At 40.5% G+C, this 15,304-nt stretch overlaps 1 protein-coding gene across 3 annotated transcripts in view; it reads left to right on the top strand.

Annotated features, from left to right (window-relative positions):
- LOC129365754 (dmX-like protein 1) overlaps window positions 1-15,304 on the top strand; it is a 124,363-nt gene that overhangs the window by 6,250 nt on the left and 102,809 nt on the right. For all 3 annotated transcript variants that reach the window (XM_055039206.1, XM_055039204.1, XM_055039205.1), the window contains exons 4-10: window positions 1,809-1,880; window positions 2,293-2,371; window positions 3,280-3,421; window positions 3,606-3,672; window positions 3,765-3,949; window positions 4,119-4,323; window positions 4,622-4,805. In XM_055039206.1, the coding sequence (XP_054895181.1) occupies window positions 1,809-1,880; window positions 2,293-2,371; window positions 3,280-3,421; window positions 3,606-3,672; window positions 3,765-3,949; window positions 4,119-4,323; window positions 4,622-4,805 (934 nt within the window). The remainder of the gene's footprint in view (window positions 1-1,808; window positions 1,881-2,292; window positions 2,372-3,279; window positions 3,422-3,605; window positions 3,673-3,764; window positions 3,950-4,118; window positions 4,324-4,621; window positions 4,806-15,304) is intronic.

Raw genomic sequence — 15,304 nt, 5'->3', positions numbered from 1 at the left:
TTATTGAGTAACTCGGGTGTTGTCACTTTAAAGGGCAAATCTGAGATTATAATGAAGAAATTAAGCAATAAATGATCTATAGTGTGGATCTTTTTAATTATGGATGGTAGGTGGATTAAACAGCAGAAAGGCCTGATGTGATTTCAGAATAATAAAAACTGCTGGGTCATGCAGTTTTTGCTGCTCTGCTCGTGATGTTTAATCTAATTATCTTGGGTCAGAAGTAACCACATGTACCTCCAGAATGGTCAAGCATCCGTTTAGGAATGCAAGAAAGTTGGGAGAATTGCCAGTTGGCCTTTGCCATCCTTTGCCCACTTCATAAAGCATATCTGCACTATTACCTCAAAAGTACTTGCACTTTATCCATGGTAGACTACATTTTGTTGGCATCACTAAGCTCTCTATGCGTTGCAAATTAATTTTGTTTAATTATTATTCAATATAGTTAAAGAAGAAACTTTCCTAATTGGTTTTGTTCATGTCTCATTTATCTAAATCATCATAAAGACACAATATTAAAGCAACATTACAAAGATCTGGAAATCGTCTTTTAAAAGCAGTAAAAAAAAGTCCAGCTATAGCATCATTACAAAACCATCTAATTATTTTTTTTTTTAGATATGCACTACATTGCTGTTTTAATATTGGACCTAAAAATGAATGACAAACAGTCCTAAGTAAAGTTGTTACATAGCAAAACACAGGAAATATACTTAATAAGAATCTTCTCATGCTCCTTTAAAGCTGCAGTTGTAAAAAAATAGATTTTCTGCTTAAATGTGATTAACTATTTTAATTTTAAAACAACAAGGATGACTTTAAACAAAGAGCTTTCATTTTTCTTTATCCAGTCTGTAGTCTGTTTAGAAGGATTCCCATGTGACTGAGCTTTAGCACATGATCGCTTGTAGCCTTCCTACCATCACAATCACACACATGCAAGTGCTTCACTTATTTTGTGTCAGGCTTTCAGCACTCCATTTACATTGAACACATTTTCATTGCAAAAATTAGTATTAGAGATTTTGGATATTTACATAATTGAACATAGTCACAAAGCAGAAAACTTGCTAAGCCCGGTGGTCAGGGCGCCGTGGCGGTCCACCAGCAGTTCAATGTGTTTTTGTATTAAAAGATGTTAAGTTGACAGGAAATGTAAAAATATTACTGGGTAATTGTATCTGTCTTGAAAGGTATCTGCAATTTTGTTTTTTTCTTTGCTTTTAGAGTAATGGCTTCCTCCTCACTGAGGGAAGTTTTATTCCATGTTGGTGCAGGACACTGTAAATTGTCCCCAAGCATGAACCAAACTTGCAAGTTTATGCAAGTCTGGACCTGCAAGATTTTCATGAAAATCTTGCAGGTTTGTTTGTTGTTTTGTTTGTTGTTTTGTTTTTTTCACTTTTCTATTGTGTCAAACAAGAAAGCAGTATTTACCAGGTGTGGCCACAGGTTTCTTACATTACCAGTTAACTCAGATCTATCAATTAACAACAATGGTTTCCAAAGCCATGACATCTTGTGCTTTTTCTTGTTTGAAGAGAAAGTAATCATTCTGTATGTCATAGTTCTGATCTTGGATATGGTAATACATTTCTTATACATTCTCTCTCTTGCATAATTGTAGTTTTAAGCAATCAGAGATAATTTTGGTGATCCTAACTGACGTAAAACAAGAGATGTTTGGCCTAATTTCACTTCAAACAATAAAAATAAAAAGTATTTCTATTTGGTAAATGTAAACTTTTGGTTTCAACGGTATTTTCATTTTAATCACTCTGTTTCACTCTTCCTTTTTCTGATAGATTGCAGCTTCCTATGGAAGCATTGTTTGTGTCTTTGAGCCAGTTCACCTCCCAGATCAAAAGTACACATCTGTAAGTAGTTTGTGATATTTCTATTACTTTCCACTCTTGCTTGTGTTCAGATGATTAAAATAATTTATATTTGATAGCTATTGGAAGTTGATCAGAGGAATGTTCCTCCAATGTGCATTAATGCACAGATATTCTTTGATTTTTATTTACAATGTTCCACAATAATGTGTCAATATCTCTTCAGTCAGAGCTACATAGCTCAGTTACCATGAAAAACGTTAAGTGAAGTAACGTTGGGCACATTCAGTGCCTCCAAAGAGGTTTCATGTCATCATACATGCGGTTTGATCACATGTGACTCTCAGAACTCGGTTAGTTTTTGTTCAGCTTTTTGAACAGCTGAAGAAAAGGGAAGGAACTCGTTGTTTGTAATGTGAATGTCTTACAACACCTATTCTTATCCTCTGTACAGAAACTAAGCTGCCAATGGCAGAAGACTGGTCAGTTTGTTTTAGAGTCAATGGTACGAAACCTGGCTTGGCATCCCACAGGTACTTTCACACATCTGTCTGTCATAATGTTAGAATTGAGGGCCAATTTCTTTAAGATTTTAAATCAACTATTAAAGTCTTTTTGCAGCTTGTAGATATTTATTTTTATTAAGAACCAAAACAGAAAATATGTTCCTAAAAAAAGATAATATATCCCTTCATTCAATAAACTTGAATATTATCAAAAAGTTTATTTTATTTCCATAATTTAATTCAAAATGTGAGACTAATGTCTAGATTTGATAATGGAGATATGAATCATGCATTTGTTTTTGTTCATTTTAATATTTAGAGCTTACAGAAAAAAATAAAGAAATACAGGAAATTACCTTTGGCACCATGGCAGGTGGCAACTAATGTTGGAAAATTATATCAGCATCGTCATAAAGTTTTTTTTGTTTTATTTTTTGTTTCATTTACTGGTACATAGCGCTACTTTCAACTGAAATTAGTACTTTGAAGCACTGAAGGCTACATTTATTGCTTGTGCACCTTTTTCTACCACACTTTTCCTTCCACTAAACCTTCCTCTAAAATTCTTGGGTATAGCAACTTCTATACCAGGAAGCCAACTTACTCTTTTTGTGGATGGATTCAGTGACTTGATTCAATACAGCAGTCATGTCAGCAGTGTTTTTCACCATGGTGTAAACCAAAATATAACCATAAAATATTATTTCAGCATTGAAGCTTGTCTGGGTTTTCTTCAGCTATAAGCCAGTTATAGAAAATCTGGTTTAGCAGAATATAAATGTTTGAAACATATTCTGTTTTTGTTAAAAATCCATATATAAAATGTACTTTTAGAATTCATTGGGATGCACCTGCTGCAGGTCACAGATAAATTCATGTTAGAAAGAACATAGAATGGTAACTGTACTGAAAGAGGGTCTACTTTACGTGTGCAGATGGTACTCTGTTAACTGGCTCTGGTAGCCTTCAGTTGTGGTCCAATGCTGATGGGAAAGATGAAAGTGAAGAAAGGGGAAAGCAGACAAAACCCACTGGACCAGACTCTAATTCTACCTGGAGATGCATCTGGCAGAGCAAGTAAGAAATGAGCAGAAAAATTCTCTACTTGCATTGTGGTATTACTGTTAGTTTATAACCTTTGGCTGCTTTCATTCTGATGTACACTTTGACATTGTTGCATATGACATTCTTGTCATATGCTAGTTTGTCTCTTTTAAAAGCCAAAATCAATTTAGACTGATTTTGTTTTGTTTTTCTTAAGGACTGCCTCTCCAGTCAGTTTTATAAATTTCTCACCTGATGGACAGTTTTTTGCTACTGCAGGACAGGTACGTGCGTAAACTTACAAACTATTATTAAAGTTAATTGGCTTCAACTTTAATTGCAAAACCTTAGATTGATTTGATGTGGGTGTTTTCAGGATGACTGCCTAGTGAAGGTTTGGTACAGCACAGACAAGTGGAAGTCATGTGTTGCGGAGCTGTTCACTCCTCCAGACGCCAGTGTGAGTGTGCAGGGAGAGCTGACCTTTTCCTTCATCTACTTGGCCCATCCTCGTTCCGTTACGGGGTTTTCCTGGAGGAAGACTAGCAAGTACATGCCACGGTATGAGAAAATAAGAAACATTGCACTTAAAAAAATAAAATAAAAAATTCTCCAACTGTGTATCTGAATGACTCATAGGTTAAAGTTAAGCAAGGAAATAAACTAAACCATACAGCAGAACTCCTTCTTTTCTGTTATCTTTACTCTCATTTGCCTTTTTTTCTAACAGAGGGGCGGTGTGCAATGTTCTGCTCACCTGCTGTAAGGACAGCGTCTGCCGGTTGTGGGCAGAGACGCTGTTGCCAGGTGACAGCCTCATCTCCGGTTACCATAGCAGCCATCTTTTTGGCCCACATGGGGAAACGGTCAACTCTGCTGGCTCCTCTTCTAAGCACACCTCCAATGGGAAATCAGCAGGAATGTCTTCACAAGAAGTATGTCATTCTAGATACTGACGATGATGACATTGAAATTACAGCGGATATGGTAAATTTGTAATAGTTAAGAGAAATTAGTAACTTTGGAAAAGAAATAGAAAAAGCAAAATCATGGTAGAAGTGTTGATGAGGGAATTAAGTAATCTGATTCAGGTGTGTTAGAGAAGGGATGCATTTAAAAGTTGCAGGATAGGACAATGTAATACGTTTTTATTCATTAAATAAAAATTATATGCAGCAATGACTTTTGATCTTATTCAACCAATAATTTATCATCGTTGTTTCCCCTTAACAGTTAAGTTTTCAGGAATCTTGGCATTCCTCGTCTTACCGGGATATTCCTCAGCCATCTCTGACTGGCTGCCTGCCTCACGATCAGAACCAACACCATAACCACAGGAGGACCAGCAACAGCGGGACGCCTCACGCCAACGCGCTCTGCCACTTCCATATCGCAGCCAGCATTAACCCAGCCACAGGTTTGAATTCAAAATATTCATTTGTTGTTTTTTGTGAGGTATTTAAAGTTGGACCATTGTTGAAAAGTATTAAAATCAGGATATCCTGGAAGTTAATATACAGTCGTATATTTATTTATGTTCCCATTGATGTTTATGGCTTGCAGGAAATTAAATTTACTTCCTCAGAAAATTTGAGTACTGGGTAATATTTTTTAAAACAGTATTCTTAATTGAGGAATGTTATTTCATGGCCATACTGTTGCCAGTCAGTTTTTCAATACAGAGAAACTAGGAGATGCAATAAAAGCTATTTTGACTTCCTTAACACAGGCTGCAATTCATGTAAAACCAAAAATCAAATATTGAGCTCATATTCTCTACAGAATGTGGACAGATTTTTCAGGAAATCAACACTTCTGTATTAAAAATCTCTTTTTGTCTTTCACTAAATTTTAGGTTTTCTGTAAGCCAGAATCATTAACAGTAACAGAAATAAAAACTTGGAACATATCAGACTGTGTATAATAATCATTGCCATTTTTAGGCCCGAGCAGCTAAGCGCTGCGAAGGCCTATTGTTTTCCTATTGTTTATTATTAGGCCCGAGCAGCTAAGCGCTGCGAAGGCCTATTGTTTTCCTATTGTTTATTATTATTATTAGGCCCGAGCAGCTAAGCGCTGCGAAGGCCTATTGTTTCTGTACTGTTTCTTATTATTAGGCCCGAGCAGCTAAGCGCTGCGAAGGCCTATTGTTTTCCTATTGTTTATTATTATTATTATTAGGCCCGAGCAGCTAAGCGCTGCGAAGGCCTATTGTTTTCCTATTGTTTATTAGGCCCGAGCAGCTAAGCGCTGCGAAGGCCTATTGTTTTCCTACTGTTTCTTATTATTATTCTGCCCCCCTAAAGAGGGGCCTTTTTGGGGGCTTTATCATTTTCAAAAACTCACCAAACTTGGCGGACGCGTAAAGGGAGTTTCAAAATTTTGTATTTTAAGGTCATTGCAAAAATCCCATAAGAAATGGCTAAATAGCGCCACCTAGAAATTTTCAAAGGACCCTTTGCTATTCACTTACTTTATCCTAGAGACATGAAATTTGGTACACTTGTAGAGCTCCCCAAGATGCTCAAAATTTACAATTAATGTCATAGTGCAAGTATCACAGGAAGTCAGCCATTTTGGATTGAAGGTCCAATTTTGACCCCATTTTTGCCGTTTACAGCCTTCGTATTTGATCGAACTCCTCCTAGGGATTTCGATTGATCGGCTTCAAACTCGGTCAGTCTGTTCATAAGGCATGTCCCATCTAAAGTTATCAAAACTGTGAGTTTTTGAGTATGCTGAAGGGGCTTAGCAGGGGTCAAAGTTCACCTACTCGCCGTAAAAAAATAAACTGCTATATCTTCTACACAGAAACTCACAGAGGCACCAAAGTTTCTGTGATTGATCATCATCGGGTGTTCTACAATACCCTATGGTCGAATGATGACATCACTTAGGCCACGCCCCCTGAGAACAGGAAGTGTAATGTTTTACTGTGGATGGTCGCTATCTGACCCCTTTGACCTCATCAACATGAAACTGTGCCCAGACACAGAAGACATGTTGGTGTATTGAGGATTCTAATCCCGACCAGCTACAGTGGAGTAGGTGGGCGTGGCGGCGTGGCGAAGTGACCTCTAACGCCATCGCCATACGTTTGGCTCTCAATTCCACATTTTCGGGCCCAACTGCTCCAAACTCACAAGGATGGATCCTCATCCACTCCCCGACAGGAATCCATCACAATATTTGGTGGGCGTGGCCTAATTTCTCTATAGCGCCCCCTAGAAAACTTTAAATGATCAGCCCCAAGCCATGCTTTAACCTACAATTACGAAACTTTGTACACATGTGTACCATGTCAGGACTTACAAAAAAGTCTCTTGGAGCCATGGTCTAAACCCCACAGGAAGTCGGCCATTTTAGATTGAAGTTCAAATTTTGACCCCATTTTTGCCATTTACAGCCTTGGTATTTGATCGAACTCCTCCAGGGATTTCGATTGATCGGCTTGAAACTCGGTCAGTCTGTTCATAAGGCATGTCCCATCTAAAGTTATCAAAACGGTGAGTTTTTGAGAATGCTGAAGGGGGTTAGCAGGGGTCAAAGTTAACCTACACGACATAAAAACATAAACTGCTATATCTCCTACACAGAAACTCACAGAGGCACCAAAGTTACTGTGATTGATAATCATCGGCTGCCCGACAATACCCTATGGTCGAATGATGACATCACTTAGGCCACGCCCCCTGAGAACAGGAAGTGTAATGTTTTACTGTCAATGGTCGCTATCTGACCCCTTTGACCTCATCAACATGAAACTGTGCCCAGACACAGAAGACATGTTGGTGTGTTTAGGATTCTAATCCCGACCAGCTTCGATGGAGCAGGTGGGCGTGGCGGCGTGGCGAAGTGAGCTGTAACGCCATCGACATATGTTGGCTCTCAATTCCACATTTTCAGGCCCAGCTGCTGCAAACTCACAAGGATGGATTCCCATCAACTCCCCGACAGGAATCCATCACAATATTTGGTGGGCGTGGCCTAATTTCTCTATAGCGCCCCCTAGAAAACAGCACCCCATAGGTTATGTTGTTATTAATTATTTAAATATACATTATTATAACTTTTTATATATATATAAGTTTATTTTGTGGGTTAAAGTACAAACATTCATTCATTTTGCTAGAAATAATACAAACAAAGTCATTCAGCAAAACTTATGACAGCGAAGTAAGAACACACTGGGGTCAGTGTTGATGGAGTACCACTGGCACCTTGTGGCGATATACTGGTACTGCTAGTGCAATACCAGTATTGCCCCAGCAGGAGGCAGTGGTACTCCATCAATGAGAAAACAGATCGACGCTACGTAATAACAGTCAGCCGGCGACAGCTGGAGCTGCGAAGTTTTCCTGAACATTTTGCTTGCTTTTTGGAGCGACAGAACTGGACTACGCTCAACATTTTGCTTGGATTTTGGAGTTGCAAATCCGAACCACGCTTTTGAGCAAGAAGGCTCTGTTGGACCGGAGTTGGAGAAGTTTTTAAACTGAGCAACAGCTTCCGCGGTGCGGGCGGAGGAGCTGAAAAGTGCGTGAGAGCTTCTGTGGTGGCTGACGTGAGGCGACGGTTGCTAGTACCCCGCGGTGGCAATAGGCCGGAGCGGCGCTTGGCTGCGAGGGCCGTTCGAGGCTGCTTGCAGCTTTAATTATTATTATTATTATTATTATTATTCTTCCACCCAAATGAATTGGCTTTTTGGGGGCTTTATCATATTCAAAAACTCACCAAACTTGGCGGAGGCCTTAAGCCTGTTTAAAATTTACGTATTTTAAAGTCGTAGCAAAAATTGCAACAGAAATGTCTCTACGGCGCCACCTAGAAATTGGAAAAACACCCTTTTTCACCCTCTGCTATTCACTTACTTTATCGTAGAGACATGAAATTTGGTACACTTGTAGAACTCCCCAAGACGCTCAAAATTTACAATTAATGTCATAGTGCAAGTATCACAGGAAGTCAGCCATTTTTGATTGAAGTTCCCATTTTGACCCCATTTTTGCCGATTTTTGCCGTTTACAGCCTTTGTATTTGATCTATCTCCTCCTAGGGATTTTGATTGATCGACTTCAAACTCGGTCAGTCTGTTCATAAGGCATGTCCCATCTAAAGTTATCTAAACGGTGAGTTTTTGAGTATGCTGAAGGAGGGTTAGCAGGGGTCAAAGTTCACCTACTCGCCATAAAAAAATAAACTGCTATATCTCTTACACTGAAACTCACAGAAGAATCAAAGTTTCTGTGATTGATCATCATCGGGTCTTCTACAATACCCTATGGTCGAATGATGACATCACTTAGGCCACGCCCCCTGAGAACAGGAAGTGTAATGTTTTACTGTGAACTGTCGCTATCTGACCCCTTTGACCTCATCAACATGAAACTGTGCCCAGACACAGAAAACATGTTGGTGTATTGAGGATTCCAACCCCGACCAGCTACGATAGAGCAGGTGGGCATGGTGGCGTGGCGAAGTGACCTGTAACGCCATCGCCATACGTTTGGCTCTCAATTCCACATTTTCGGGCCCAGCTGCTGCAAACTCATAAGGATGGACCCTCATCCACTCCCCAACAGGAATCCATCACAATATTTGGTGGGCGTAGCCTAATTTCTCTATAGCGCCCCCTAGAAAACTTTAAATGATCAGCCCCAAGCCATGCTTTAACCTACAAATACGAAACTTTGTACACATGTGTACCTTGTCAGGACGTACAAAAAAGTCTCTTGGAGCCATGGTCTAAACCCCACAGGAAGTCGGCCATTTTGGATTCAAGTTCGGTTTTTGACCCCATTTTTGCCGTTTACAGCCTTCATATTTGATCTATCTCCTCCTAGGGATTTTGATTGATCGGCTTCAAACTCGGTCAGTCTGTTCATAAGGCATGTCTCATCTAAAGTTATCTAAACGGTGAGTTTTTGAGTATGCTGAAGGGGGGTTAGCAGGGGTCAAAGTTCACCTACTCGCCGTAAAAAAATAACTGTTATATCTCCTACACAGAAACTCACACAGGTACCAAAATTACTGTTGTTGATCATCATCGGGTCTACTACAATACCCTATGGTCAAATGATGACATCACTTAGGCCACGCCCCCTGAGAACAGGAAGTGTCATGTTTTACTGTCAATGGTCGCTATCTGACCCCTTTGACCTCATCAACATGAAACTGTGCCCAGTCACAGAAGACATGTTGGTGTATTGAGGATTCCAACCCCGACCAGCTTCGATGGAGCAGGTGGGCGTGGCGGCGTGGCGAAGTGACCTGTAACGCCATTGCCATACGTTTGGCTCTCAATTTTATTTTTAAAGTTTTATTTTTTAAATAATTTTGTTTTGTGGGTTAGAGTACAAACATTCATTAATTTTGGCTAGAAATAATACAAACATCGTCATTCAGCAAAACCTTTATTGTGTTACTCAGCTCCGCTGAGTAACACATTCTGGTCAGTGTTGATGGAGTACGACTGGCCCCTGGTGGCGCAATACTGGTACTGCTGGCGCAATACCATTATTGCGCCAGCAGGAGTCACTGGTACTCCATCAATGAGAAAACAAATCAAGTTCGGTTTTTTTTCGGACGGCCGTGAAAACGTTTCCAGCGCGTCTGCCGTGAGATTTCCAAAAGGACAGCGATTACATTTAACCTGAAATGTTATATGTAAGCCCTAAGATAATTTTTGTTGGCTTAAAACACGGAGTAAATGTAGCGTTTTGTTAATGACTGTTATTTCCTACCGCAAGTAAATGCATCATTTCCCTCGTCTCTGCCTTAATGGCCAGTCAAGGGCAAAAACAAATTTAAGCAATTTGATTGGTTGAGAAGGACTGCACGTTCTGTAGCTGTGCTAATACTTACTGTACGTACTGGCAGTCGGCAGGAGACCGTACATGGTTGAGGTTCGGCGCATTACGCTGTGGACTGTACATTTATTTTGCTAAACTGTTGGAGCAGCTAAGTTTTCCTGAACATTATGCCTGGTTTATGGAGCCACAGAACCGGACCACGCTAGCGTTTGCTTCGGCTTTGGAGCTGCAGACCCGAATGACGCTCATGAGCCGGAACTGTCTGTTGGAGAGGAGTTTTATTGCCGTTCGTCTTAAAAGTGGTAACTGGAGATGCGGTGAGTGAAGCTCAGTTCACACTACACGATTTAAGAAAAGTCGGCCAATTCTGAAAACGTGAGAGAAACACACTAGCCTATTTAAAATCGTAGGTGTAACGGGTTCGTTCTAAGAGTGTGAGGTTTCACTCGAACACATTCTAATACCAGCTACGAAATACCTTCAAATTAAAATTCTGCACTACCACAGCTGAATTTGGAGTAAACAAACAAACATGGACAATGACGTTGAATTGGTAACTTTAGTTTGCGGACTTATTTTAACCCAAAAAAGACGTAACCAAAAATCAAAGCCTTGGATTAAGAACTGGAGATATCGTAAGCAAGGATTATATTTGTTGCATCGCAACATGGAGGTGAGTTTTTTTTTTTCATAAAAAATACTGTTTTCAATGTTTTTAGAAAATCAAATGGGAGTTATCCTTTCTCCCCAACTGACCGCGAAAGCTTAACGTAGCCTATTCCAGCTCCTTTCATTGAAACTTATTATATTGTTTAAAATTGTATTATGACTGCAGAATAAAATCAAATGCGCCATTTCAACCAAAGATTGGAATGTGCTTCTCAACCAGATGTACTCTGTGCAATAATTTTATAATTATCTTTCATTAAAAGATAAAAAAAAAGTCGGAGGAACACCACAGAGATTGGATGAATGAGCAAAGATGATTAAAGACAGTCAATATCCCCGATTTTAGATCAAAGCGGTCCCGATGTTCCACCGACTGGACCCGATCGGTCGTAACACACCACACACTACAGGATGATCGGTTACGATTGTTGAGAGCGACAATCTTACAACGTTCTGAGTTCTTAAGACTGATACATTGGGGTTGTAATATTTACTTGGACCACTTGCTGTGATTAATACCTAATTATTGAGAGAGATTAAACCTGTGCTTTGTTCTAATGTACTGAAAGTTAACTGTGCTCTCTGAATGTGCATTGCCCTTGGTTTGTTACTGACCAGAAGGGTTTATTAAAATGATACATCTTAACCTTTACCATTTTCCTGACTCATTTTAGGAAAATGTTAAAGTTGCACTGCATTTAGATCTCAGTTGCAGTTAACATCAAAGCATGTGGGTGTGGCTTAGTGTAAAACTTTCACTATTTGCCATGAAACATAAACATTAAAAAACTTCCAAATGCAAGATCACAGCTGCATCACACTTCCTGTTTCTCTATAGAAACAGTCCTGAACACATTTCCATGGTCACTTGATGAAATCACCCTAGCCCCGCCCACTTTTCAAAGGCAATCACCAGTTTTTTCTCCTGTGAGTTTTACTGTTATTCTATCATATATTTGTTTCATCATGTGAATACTGACTTAAAACGACAAGATGATGAACTCTGTGAATGCTGGCTGCTGACCAAACCGCATTGGGGTGTAGAAATGGCGAACTGCAGTTCTTCACCATGTGCATATGATAGGCTCTAAATGATACGTTGATCATCCGACTGGCGCCAAATTGGATATGTATGACCTTTGTTGACCTCTAAACACCCAACAACATTGAAATGTATTTTGACTCCACTGCGCCAACTACATTAATACGCCAGCTATATCTCCTCGCTATATCAACGAATCTGCACCACATTTTTTGTGCGTCGTCAGTGCCGCCGAACGCATCGATGCGTACCGCCTGGTGGACGGGCGCGGAAACCGCGCAACGACTTCTGTGTTAGAACGTGGGGAGCGTTGATGGAAACGGAGCAACAGTTTCCGCGGTGCGGGCGGAGGTGCTGAAAACTGCTGAGAGTATCTGTGGTGGCTGGTGTCGGGCGGCGGTTGCTAGTACTGCGGTGGCAATAGGCCGGAGCGGCGCTTGGCTGCGAGGGCCGTTCGAGGCTGCTTGCAGCTTTAATTATTATTATTATTCTTCCACCCAAATGAATTGGCTTTTTGGGGGCTTTATCATATTCAAAAACTCACCAGACTTGGCGGAGGCCTTAAGCCTGTTTAAAATTTACGTATTTTAAAGTTGTCGCAAAAATTGCAACAGAAATGTCTCTACGGCGCCACCTAGAAATTGGAAAAAACACCCTTTTTTACCCTCTGCTATTCACTTACTTTATCGTAGAGACATGAAATTGGTACACTTGTAGAGCTCCCCAAGACGCTCAAAATTTATAATTAATGTCATAGTGCAAGTATCACAGGAAGTCAGCCATTTTTGATTGAAGTTCCCATTTTGACCCCATTTTTGCCGATTTTTGCCTTTTACAGCCTTTGTATTTGATCTATCTCCTCCTATGGATTTGATTGATCGACGTCAAACTTGGTCAGTCTGTTCATAAGGCATGTCCCATCTAAAGTTATCTAAACGGTGAGTTTTTGAGTATGCTGAAGGGGGGTTAGCAGGGGTCAAAGTTCACCTACTCGCCATAAATAAATAAACTGCTATATCTCCTACACAGAAACTCACAGAAGCATCAAGTTTCTGTGATTGATCATCATCGGGTGTCCTACAATACCCTATGGTCGAATGATGACATCACTTAGGCCACGCCCCCTGAGAACAGGAAGTGTAATGTTTTACTGTGAACTGTTGCTATCTGACCCCTTTGACCTCATCAACATGAAACTGTGCCCAGACACAGAAAACATGTTGGTGTATTGAGGATTCCAACCGACCAGCTACGATAGAGCAGGTGGGCATGGTGGCGTGGCGAAGTGACCTGTAACGCCATCGCCATACGTTTGGCTCTCAAGTCCACATTTCGGGCCCAGCTGCTGCAAACTCATAAGGATGGACCCTCATCCACTCCCCAACAGGAATCCATCACAATATTTGGTGGGCGTAGCCTAATTTCTCTATAGCGCCCCCTAGAAAACTTTAAATGATCAGCCCCAAGCCATGCTTTAACCTACAAATACGAAACTTTGTACACATGTGTACCTTGTCAGGACGTACAAAAAAGTCTCTTGGAGCCATGGTCTAAACCCCACAGGAAGTCGGCCATTTTGGATTCAAGTTCGGTTTTTGACCCCATTTTTGCCGTTTACAGCCTTCATATTTGATCTATCTCCTCCTAGGGATTTTGATTGATCGTCTTCAAACTCGGTCAGTCTGTTCATAAGGCATGTCTCATCTAAGTTATCTAAACGGTGAGTTTTTGAGTATGCTGAAGGGGGTTAGCAGAGGTCAAAGTTCACCTACTCGCCGTAAAAAAATAACTGTTATATCTCCTACACAGAAACTCACACAGGTACCAAAATTACTGTTGTTGATCATCATCGGGTCTACTACAATACCCTATGGTCAAATGATGACATCACTTAGGCCACGCCCCCTGAGAACAGGAAGTGTCATGTTTACTGTCAATGGTCGCTATCTGACCCCTTTGACCTCATCAACATGAAACTGTGCCCAGTCACAGAAGACATGTTGGTGTATTGAGGATTCCAACCCCGACCAGCTTCGATGGAGCAGGTGGGCGTGGCGGCGTGGCGAAGTGACCTGTAACGCCATTGCCATACGTTTGGCTCTCAATTTTATTTTTAAAGTTTTTTTTTTTTTTTAATAATTTTGTTTTGTGGGTTAGAGTACAAACATTCATTAATTTTGGCTAGAAATAATACAAACATCGTCATTCAGCAAAACCTTTATTGTGTTACTCAGCTCCGCTGAGTAACACATTCTGGTCAGTGTTGATGGAGTACGACTGGCCCCTGGTGGCGCAATAGTGGTACTGCTGCGCAATACCATTATTGCGCCAGCAGGAGTCACTGGTACTCCATCAATGAGAAAACAAATCAAGTTCGGTTTTTTTTCGGACGGCCGTGAAAACGTCTCCAGCGCGTCTGCCGTGAGATTTCCAAAAGGACAGCGATTACATTTAACCTGAAATGTTATATGTAAGCCCTAAGATAATTTTTGTTGGCTTAAAACACGGAGTAAATGTAGCGTTTGTTAATGACTGTTATTTCCTACCGCAAGTAAATGCATCATTTCCCTCGTCTCTGCCTTAATGGCCAGTCAAGGGCAAAAACAAATTTAAGCAATTTGATTGGTTGAGAAGGACTGCACGTACTGTAGCTGTGCTAATACTTACTGTACGTACTGGCAGTCGGCAGGAGACCGTACATGGTTGAGGTTCGGCGCATTACGCTGTGGACTGTACTTTTTTTTTTTGCTAAACTGTTGGAGCAGCTAAGTTTTCCTAAACATTATGGTTTATGGAGCCACAGAACCGGACCACGCTAACGTTTGCTTCGGTTTTGAGCTGCAGACCCGAATGACGCTCATGAGCCGGAACGGTCTGTTGGAGAGGAGTTTTATTGCCGTTCGTCTTAAAAGTGGTAACTGGAGATGCGGTGAGTGAAGCTCAGTTCACACTACACGATTTTAGAAAAGTCGGCCAATTCTGAAACGTGAGAGAACACACACTAGCCTATTTAAAATCGTAGGTGTAACGGGTTCGTTCTAAGAGTGTGAGGTTTCACTCGAACACATTCTAATTCCAGCTACGAAATATCTTCAAATTAAAATTCTGCACTACCACAGCTGAATTTGGAGTAAACAAACAAACATGGACAACGACGTTGAATTGGTAACTTAGTTTGCGGACTTATTTTAACCCAAAAAGACATAACCAAAAATCAAAGCCTTGGATTAAGAACTGGATATATCGTAAGCAAGGATTATATTTGTTGCATCGCAACATGGAGGTGAGTTTTTTTTTCATAAAAAATACTGTTTTCAATGTTTTTTAGAAAATCAAATGGGAGTTATCCTTTCTCCCCAACTGACCGCGAAATCTTAACGTCGCCTATTCCAG

This window comes from Poeciliopsis prolifica, unplaced genomic scaffold (genome assembly GCF_027474105.1).
Source record: "Poeciliopsis prolifica strain line A6 unplaced genomic scaffold, Auburn_PproV2 SCAFFOLD014, whole genome shotgun sequence".
NCBI classification, from domain to species: Eukaryota; Metazoa; Chordata; class Actinopteri; order Cyprinodontiformes; family Poeciliidae; genus Poeciliopsis; species Poeciliopsis prolifica.
Note: the sequence above shows the minus strand (reverse complement) of the source record. Positions and strands in the feature narration are given on the sequence as shown.